General features: G+C 47.7%; 1 protein-coding gene across 2 annotated transcripts; it reads right to left on the bottom strand.

The window, feature by feature from the left end:
- Window positions 1-795: 795 nt before the first annotated feature.
- Window positions 796-8,330, bottom strand: LOC109779221 (LRR receptor-like serine/threonine-protein kinase ER1). 2 transcript variants are annotated; one of them, XM_020337828.3, is made up of 27 exons: window positions 7,895-8,330; window positions 6,860-6,989; window positions 6,668-6,739; window positions 6,495-6,566; window positions 6,337-6,408; window positions 6,158-6,229; window positions 6,011-6,082; window positions 5,826-5,897; window positions 5,672-5,743; window positions 5,521-5,589; window positions 5,360-5,431; window positions 5,204-5,275; window positions 5,046-5,117; window positions 4,886-4,957; window positions 4,719-4,790; window positions 4,572-4,643; window positions 4,327-4,398; window positions 4,176-4,247; window positions 4,031-4,102; window positions 3,888-3,959; window positions 3,737-3,805; window positions 3,590-3,661; window positions 3,433-3,503; window positions 3,210-3,338; window positions 2,649-2,996; window positions 2,024-2,394; window positions 796-1,478 (listed from the first exon to the last, which is right to left on the bottom strand). In XM_020337828.3, the coding sequence occupies exons 1-27, from the start codon at window positions 7,974-7,976 to the stop codon at window positions 1,119-1,121; spliced, it is 2,925 nt and encodes a 974-aa protein (XP_020193417.1). In that variant the 5' UTR covers window positions 7,977-8,330; the 3' UTR covers window positions 796-1,118. The 2 variants fall into 2 exon arrangements, with proteins under 2 accessions (XP_020193417.1, XP_020193416.1); XM_020337827.3 differs by having other exon boundaries at window positions 2,024-2,397.
- Between the last annotated feature and the right edge of the window lie 1,181 nt (window positions 8,331-9,511).

The raw sequence follows: 9,511 nt of genomic DNA on the forward strand, positions 1-9,511 counted from the left end.
AGGAGACGTTTCCGTTGACTACGTAAGGTGTGCGTGTATGGGTTCACAGAAATAAGTGTATGTACGTATATATGAGCGCTTATGTTTGTAATGTGTTATAAAAAATATCAGGCTGCCCACTCCTCACTTGTCACTTCACCCACCCGTGTTGCGAAACCCCGGGCACCGCCGCACCGGGCCAGTCCCCCGAGCCTGATCACAGATGCGCGCCGAACACGACGGTTACCGCGATCCATCGTCCCACCGCTACTCCACCCGCTGGTTCGAATCGAGCGCTGGAGCGGCCGACCCTGCCCTACCATCTCCATGGCGCTGGGCCGCTGGCTCTCCCGCGGCCCGATCCCCACGCACCCAGGCCCCAGCCGAGTTCAGTTCCAGTACTGGCGCTCACGAGACCCGCGCCGCATTGCCATCCCACCGGCAACGACGGCACCCGCCCTGCCCCCACGCCCGTACCCCCCTTGGCCCGCCCACTCCTCCCTCCATCAATCATCAAAGATTCATTCACAGGGCAAGTCCGACCCATCTCATCCATCACCCCCTACCATCCGGCCCCAGCCCCGCTGCACCTTCACACCATTAACGCCTCAGCTGACATGTTCCGGACAAAGCAAAGACCAGCATGAGCTCCGCGACACCTGCACGGCACAGGCACGCATCAATGCCGGGAGCGGGAGAAAATGCAAGAGAACCCAGGTAACTGAATTGGTTCTCCCACCAGGTTCATCAGGTTCTCGACCACCGACTCGGGTAACTGAATTAGTTCTACAGTCAGCGGGAGCAGACACACAGAGGAGACATTGCTACTGACATCCTTACAAGATCAGCCAATTCACAACATTCCAGTCCAAGAACGGTCGCAGAGAAGAAGAGACAAGAGATATCCATCGAAGCCTCCTACTAGGTTAGAGATAAGAGGGGCACGAAGAGAAAGAGAATACATGGCTTTTTTACAGGGGAAGAACGCCACCGTTTCAGAGTCCCATTTTTGTTCACCTCCGGGCACCGACGCATATTTAGACAAAATGTGGGCTAGCTAGCTCTTGCTACTACTCGTCTGACCGACTACCTGGATCATCCTCCGCCGCCTGAGTTCCCAGAGCGGCGGCCTCTCCGTCCTACTCCGTGTTGTGGGAGATGGCCTGGCCGAACTTGAGGAACAGCTCGGCGTCCGACGTGCTCGACGAGTTGGCGCAGGACGACAGCGTGCCGGCGCCCCGCAGGCTCACGTACTCGTTGGCGTAGCTCGGGCCGGTGGGCGGCTGCGGCTGGGCGGCCTTGGGCGGCGGGTCGGGGTGCACCAGGCAGTCCAGCACGCGCACCACCTCGTGCATCGTCGGCCGGTCCGACGGCTGCTTCTTGGTGCAGAGCAGCGCCAGCTGGAACACCTTCTTCACCTCGCCGAGGTCCTGGCACGTGTCCGCGATGTCGGGGTCGACCGTCTCCATCACCGCGTTGCTCGCCGTCTTTGATAGGATCTGCGTTGCAACAGCACCAAAGAAAATTATGAAATTTGTTTCCTTGGGACTTCATCCCATAGGTAAAAGGACTTCCCTTCCTAAGCAGCAGCACTGTATCTGATAACTACAGGGTGAAACTTATCCTGATATGCTGTCATAAGAATCTGGTCTGAATCATAGGCAAGCTCAAACGCTAAATGGCAGGGGAGCAAACCGAAAAGTTGACAACATTTGGTGAGTGTGACAGTGCGATTTGTAGCTTTCCATCTGCATGATTGACAACTGGGGAGACAAAAATGGCAGGCTTTAGGGGACGGAACACTGCAACCTACTATAATGGAGCTTTCAATGGCCATATGCGATGGATCAGTGCACACCACAGGTCCACAGTGCAGATAGATCTACTCACATGATAGGCTTCATGTTGCTGGTCCCCTTGGACGAACATAAAAGCCTAATGGAGTTCATCCAGCAATTATTGGCACTACCAGAATCCAAGGCTAAATAGGCTGAAGAAAATGACTCATCAACCTGAAGAACTACGAAGAGAGTGAGGTAGTTACCGAGTGATGGAGATTGCACTCGTTGTCCACGGGCTTTTTGCCGGTCAGCAGCTCGAGCAGGACGATGCCATAGCTGTAGACATCGGACTTCTCGTTGAGGCGGGAGGTGCGCGCATACTCAGGATCAATGTAGCCAATAGTGCCCATGACATAGGTCGACGTGTGTGTCTTTGAAACACACAAACTCTTAGCAATGCCAAAGTCCGTAAGGTGTGGCTCGTAATCTTTGTCGAGGAGGATATTCTTTGATTTTACATCCCTGTGGATTATCCGGGGACTGCAGTCATGGTGAAGGTAGGCAAGGCCTTGAGCAGCACCGAGAGCAATCCGAAGGCGAGTCTCCCAATCAAGTTTTTTCTTCTTGGATTGACCTTCTAGAATTAAAAAGAACATAGTGTTATGATATGGCAATAGTTCTTCAACTGTTAACAATCAATAAATAAGCAGGACTACAAATGTGTCAAAGCATCAACTATTTTGATAGTGGCCAGGTTGTGTGTTTCACTTCTTTGTGACAAATGAAGAAACTAAGTCTATCGAAATTAAAACAACATAAGTGCTAGCTATTGATCACTTGTACTAAACCATTCTCGGCATTTGGAACGAGTTTGCAGTGAGCACTTACCATGTAAAACATCCCAGAGGCTGCCATTTTCCATGTACTCGTAGAAGAGAAGATTCCCAACAGGTGACAGGGAGTATCCTTGAAGACTCACTAAATTCCGGTGTTTGATACTGCCGACAGTCTCAAGCTCAGTTTGAAATTCCTTCAGGCTTTGCGGGTACTGGGCATACAGCTTCTTGATTGCCACCGGTCTGCAGTTCTTCAGAACACATTTATAAACTGTGCTTGATGCCCCATACCCAATGATGTATTTCTCACTCAAGTTCTCAGTCATCCTCATTATGTCTTCATAGACATGGAGGGCCATGTTCATATTAAGTATCACTAGCTTGGGGGGGACATTGCTCACTGCAACAACATGAAGATTTATTAGAACAGACTGATACTGTTCCAGGAATCAACTATGGTCTATGAGTGGGCAGTCAGGGTAAGCCCACAAGATATTATAGTTTGGTGAGAAACATTAACGATCTAGACATGACTCGCACGGCAACATAAACCTTGCCAATAAGTAAGAGATATACTGAAACAGAAGGTTTAAAACTTCTGTAGATGCATTACCTGGTTTGCTAACAGAGATATCTTTGAAAACAGGAGGACTGTGCGGCCTGCAAACAGCTATTAAAATCATCAGGAGGATAACAAGCCCACCCAGAGCAATGCCGAGTATTGCAGCCTTCGAGATTTGTGCTGCATAGAAAATCCAGGGTAGAGATGACGGTATATTAGAAACAAAGAAAGTATATATACTAGAAAGGAAATGATAATGAAACACAATGTTTACGTTTATCTTGGTGGCTGGAGGAACGGCACGAGGCAAGCCAATATCCACAAAGTCCAGGATTACCCAAGAAGCTGAAGGAAGGGCCGGATAGTTAAACTACTATTTACAAATCTGATAGTAAGAATGAAACAGTGATTGAAATGATGGAGCACTCTACCTGTCAGGCGAAAACCGTGAGAAGTTGTTGTCGGTAGGGACAACTCCAGCCAAATTATTGAATGATATATTTCTGTTCCACGAGCAGCAAGATCATGTCAGCGAAGCCAAACATTCAAACATGCCCAAAACTTCTTTGATAACTTACAAGGTATTTAGACTGAAGCAGTTCATCAGTGAAGAGACATCCCCGGTTATATTGTTATTTTCCAGTTTTCTGCAAGAGCGAATGAAGACAGATGAATCAATGATCAACTGAAGACTACACGCTGAACCTTCTACTAAATATACGGACTCACAGCAACATCAGATTTTGCAGCATTCCAAGTTCTTGAGGAATCAGACCACCAAGATGGTTGTTGGACAGATCACTGAAATAAGACCCAAGTTATTCAATAGAGCGTTCAAGGAACTGATCACCATGAGATCACCAGGTACTTACATCTCACCGATACTCCTCAAGTTCCCAAACTCGGCAGGGATGAATCCGACAAGAGCATTCTTGCTCAGGTTACTAGAGAAAAGAGTTCCAAACATTAACATATGATGATGGAAACAAACAAATAATCGTAATGGCAAAGACTTACAGTTTCAATAGATGCTCCAAGCTGCCGATGGCTGATGGAATTGGACCAGTAATCATGTTGCAGGATAAATCCCTGATACATGTATCTTCATTATATAGGTCACAGAAGAAAAAACAATGTTCTCAAGAACTTATGAGATAATTGGACTTACAAGATGTCCAAATTGTTGATTCTTGAAAGCTCAATAGGAATAGGACCACTCAAATGATTTGACGACAGATTCCTGAATAAACAGGTTAACACAGGTCAATAATGAACAAGCATACAATGTTGCAGATCAGTATGCAGTATGCATATCAAACAATTTAAATCACAAGGGTACAACTCGGTCAACTTTATCATATCACAATTTAAGGATGAAATCCATTATAACTTGAGCTAAAAATCAGAACTTACAAAGAGGTCATGCTCTCAAGTTTACACAAAGAACGAGGAATGGTCCCATTTAACTTGTTGCCATGGGCATTACTGTAAAGGAGAAACAACGCATTAATATATATTTCTGAAGCTGTGCGTGCTGCACAAGAAAGTTGCAATGCTTACAAGCTATTGAGATTCACACAAGAACTTATATTGTTGGGAATTGGTCCTTCTAGGCTGTTGTTTGCAAGGTTCCTGAGAAACACGAGCAACAAAACATAAGCTGCTTGTTTGATTACCGCACTCAGAAAATCATTACAGATTTCAAGAATTGACTTGAAAGGACTTACAAGTCATATAAGCCTGTAAGCTTTCCCAGCTCCGACGGAATGGACCCAGTAAGTTGATTATCATTTAGTTCTCTGAATTTAGATATTTGTCAACAAAAACAGAATTTCAGATAACCTGAATTTGAATACATATAAAAACAAGAAAAATGATGCCACTCACAGGTAATGAAGTGTTGACATATTCCCAAGTTCTGGTGGTATTGTCCCAGTTAACCTGTTGCCTTGCATGTATCTACAAGTCCACGATACATTATATTATTGACTAGGAAATATTCTTGCAGACAACTTTCATAGAGGAAGCAGACCACGGAAGCTTACAGTTTCTCAGTATATGACAAGTTTCCCAGTATCGACGGTATAGGGCCAGATAGTTGGTTGTAACTCAGATCCCTGGAATGGTTAGAGGTCATATCAATTACATATATTGCACCAACAAGAAAGAATTCAGAACACAGAGCTCATCACAGGACTTACAGCACAGCAAGTGCCTGCATGAGGCCAATAACTGATGGGATCGGACCAGTGAACTTGTTCCCTTGCAAGGACCTGATACAGATGATATGCATAATTTTGCAGATTAGTGCAAACTCTGTGAAGCATACGATGCAAGAAGAATGGTTTAAATGACCACATACAGTGTAGCAACTTGAAGGAAGCCAATGTTGAAAGGGATTGATCCAGTTAAATGATTGTAGGATAAATCCCTACCATTGCAAAATGTTAGAAAAACTTCAAAAATTGAAGAAATTGACATAATTTCAAAGGGGCGAGAGCGTAAATACGTACAAGACCTGAAAACTCGTACAGTTCCCAATGGTCTCCGGTATCTCCCCAGTCAAGCTATTGTTCTTAACGTCGCTGGTCAAGCGAGTGCAGCGTTAGCGCCAGAAACAGGATACACAACGCAATGTGGTTCAAGATGGGTAAGCAGCATACTTACAAGTACCAAAGGCCGGTCAACTGGCACATATCCGGGGAGAGGGTTCCTTCCAACTGGTTGCCGCGCAATCCCCTAAGTATGATCAACTTGAGTTAGCCAAATGGAAAGGGAAAAACAGCATTGGATAGTACTGCAGTATTAGCACTAGAACCATTGTTTGTATGGCACAGAAATTCAAGACTTACAAGTATTGAAGAACCTCATTCCAATAGATTAGCCTTGGTATCTCCCCACTCAGTTTGTTTTGTGCCAAGTCCCTAGGGTGCACATAAAATTAGAGATTCTGAAAATACTCAGCAGATCCACAACATATGAACCAAGGTGCAACTTACAGAATCTTCAAATTTGGGAGCTGCGACAGCGTCGACGGGATCGCGCCGACCAGCTGGTTGTTCTTCAATATCCTAGGAAATCACGTGCACCACACAACATAATCACTCACAACATTCGATGGACTTGCTGCTTACTAGTAGTAGTACTAGATATACATTTCAGCAAAAACAGGCCTTACAAGGTTTCGAGGTGCTTGAGCTTGGACACCGAGAATGGTATGTCGCCATCCAAGTTGTTGAAGGACAAATCCCTAGTAGATCAAGAACAAACGTCAAATCATGAACAGTTTCCCAAACCCAAACATTAAACATGCATTTTTTTTAAGAGACCACTCACAGCGTCTTAATCGACGAGCAATCCCCAATCTCATCCGGGATCTGGCCGGTCAGCCCATTCGACTTCAGATCACTACAGGTGTACGCCCAAATCCACCAAGTTATTAGTACTAACACAGGCCAAGCAAGAAAAACAAAAGCTGAACGACGGCGAGCAGGAGCGGCATTCCGTACATCGAGACGAGGCTCTTCAGGGCGCCGACGGCCGGCGAGATTTCGCCCTCGAGGTTGAGCCCGGAGAGGTTGCTGCAAGGCATTGGACCAAAAAACGCGGCGTCAGCGACCGGAGACACCGCGGTGGCGCGGCGGGGGAGGAAAAGGGGCAGAGAGTTTAAATGGGGCGGCGGCGGGCGGCGGCGATCTTACAGCGCGGCGACGGCGAAGGTGACGTTGTCGCAGAGGACGCCGCGCCAGGAGCAGTGGTCGTCGCCGGACCAGTCGTAGAGCACGTTGCCGACGTTGCGGAACGACTTCTTCACCTCCAGCAGCGCCGCCCCTGGATGACGAGATAGTGTAAAACCATTAACCATGGCCACATTAGCAGAAGAAAATGGGCGCAAAAACAGATGAGATAAAGATCACAACAAAAGGCGGAGCTGCCCCGAAAAACAAGATCGCCGTATTTGGTGACAAAGGAAAAAACAACCAAAAAAGAGAAGCTGCCCAAGATGGTAGCGATGATCTTTCTTCGTCTTCACGGCAAGAAAAGCTTATCGGCTCGGCACAAGAACATCTGATTTGGAAAGGGGGGAAACAGGGCCGCGGTGAGGAATAAAGCGACGGGTACTAGGATTATCACTGGTGGTTAGCAATGTGCTTGTTGTCAGTTCGGCCAAGAACATTGTGCCGCAAAACAAACACATATATAAAGGCCAAAGGAAAGCAAGCTCGTGCCAGTACATCTGAACGACTCTTACACCACAAAGAGTGCAAGATCAGCGTGAGTTCAAACTCCAAACCACCGGTTTTGAAACAGAACAAGGCAGAGTCCATTTTGAAACAGAACAAGGCAGAGGAAAAGGCAGCTTGAAACAGGATAGTGGATAGAGCAGAGCAGGAAGAAGATCCATCTCGTTTCGAAACACCTGGTGAACTATGCTGCTGGTTAGTGGCTACCGCTCCAAAATAGTAGCGGCAGCATCAAAAAGGGAAGGGATGGTGGGAGGAGGAGGGGGCGCCACTCGCCGGGATTAGTAAAGGACTATTAGACCTGGGTTACGGCAATAAAAAATGCGGCCGAAGCACCGGAGGATCCCCGGATGCCTCCCAAAAGGCTCGTAGAAGTCCTTGCAGCGCTAATAAAATACTGGTCCTAACCAAACCAAATCCCCCTGATCGAGCCTCTGCTCCCCGGCGCCCAGCCCGAGCAATAAAGAAGATGCGGACGGGAAAGGAACGAACCGTCGTCCGCGGCGGCGCCGGCCACGAGGAGGAAGGCAATGAGGGTGCCGTACGCCGCCGCCGGAGCCGCCGTCGTCGCCATGGCCGGTGGTACGAAGCTGCGAAGAATCACCGTCCGGGCAGTGGCATTTACGGGGGAGACGCCGGGAGGGGGGGACGGCGAGCGAGTACGGCGTGCGAAGCTCGCGTGGCGCTGTTGCAACTGGTGGGCAGCGGAGTGAAGTGCGCCTTAATGGGGACTGGGGAGTGAGTTCCTGGTTGGTTTCTCGGGCTCCGCTTTGGCTCTCGCGCGCGGATGGCCGCTCGCTGCTCGCTGCGGCTGCCGGCTCAGTGACAGCGAGTGGCCGTATGGCTGGGGGGTGGAGTGGCAGGGCTAGCTAGTTATGCGCGCGTAGGAGCGCTAGCTCGGAGCTCTAGGGAGGTTCCTTGTGGAGTTGTGGCTTGCGGGGGTGGTGGAGAGAGAAGAGGGACGGGGGATGGACACTGAGGGGTCACGTCGCTGTCGCCGTCGTCGTTTTTTCTCTCTCTGTCTGGTTGGTCTAGTTAGAGGAGGAGTAGGACTCGAGTCGCACAGTGCGGGGTGTGGCGCCGTGGTGGAGCGACTCCATGACATGTGGGGCCGGGCGGATCAATGCTCGCTGGGGCCGCGGCATCCCCTTGGTGGAAGTAGAAGTAATAATTTCAGCAATGGTAAATATAGAGAGGATATGGGAAAACGCATGATTGAAATGCCATGTCCATTTGAAATTCTAGAGGATTTTGATTCGCTTAGTTGTGTCCTCGGATAAACCAAATGTTCCTTTCAAGAGTTTTGAGTGAATGACAAATTTAATATGAAATGTATTGCAAAATAAAATCGTACGAAAACCATACTACTTAGGATCCCAGCCCGCTTGCATTGTTGTGAAAATCCTAATCAAATGCGGAGTAGAATATTAAAGGTTTATACAGAACATATAAAGGCACAAAACAGTACTCCCTCCGCCCCAAATTTAAGATCACATGACATGCCAGCCAGACAGCAATCACATTGAGCAAGCGAGCAGCCAAATAATATCTTCGGCTCGAGATCCTCTTGGACATATGAATCAAGATGAATATCGTATATTTTCCTCCTTTCCGTGAAAAGGAAAAAAAGCAGATCCCCCACACCGGTAGCACTTATACAAATCTCCGACTATATGCCTTACCATAATCAATCTCTCGACAGCCCATTCTCTCACACCGAGCGAGTAAACCACCCATATACCTCTGCTCCCACAAACATTACGCTAGCAAATATACTCTTCCGCCCGGTTCTCCAAAAGTCAAAATGATCGCCCCCAACGTGACCCTTAACCTTGGACCTCTAAACTCACCTCGCGGTCTCCCGTGCCACCTCCAGACTACCATGCCTCCGCCATCAACGGAGTGAAATCGCTACATGTATAAGAGTTTCATCAACGGCGACAACACAATCACTCGAGTTGAAAGGGTAAGGCAAATAGACACTATGTCCAATAAGTGTCATTTTAGTCGCTCACATGGTTCTTTCGTCAGATACACTGCGGTATATGTACAAAAATCTAATAATGCACCAAAAACAATAATTTGTGATAAGTACACAAATATGATATT

The sequence above is a fragment of the Aegilops tauschii genome, chromosome 7 (assembly GCF_002575655.3).
Source record: "Aegilops tauschii subsp. strangulata cultivar AL8/78 chromosome 7, Aet v6.0, whole genome shotgun sequence".
Lineage (NCBI taxonomy): Eukaryota > Viridiplantae > Streptophyta > Magnoliopsida > Poales > Poaceae > Aegilops > Aegilops tauschii.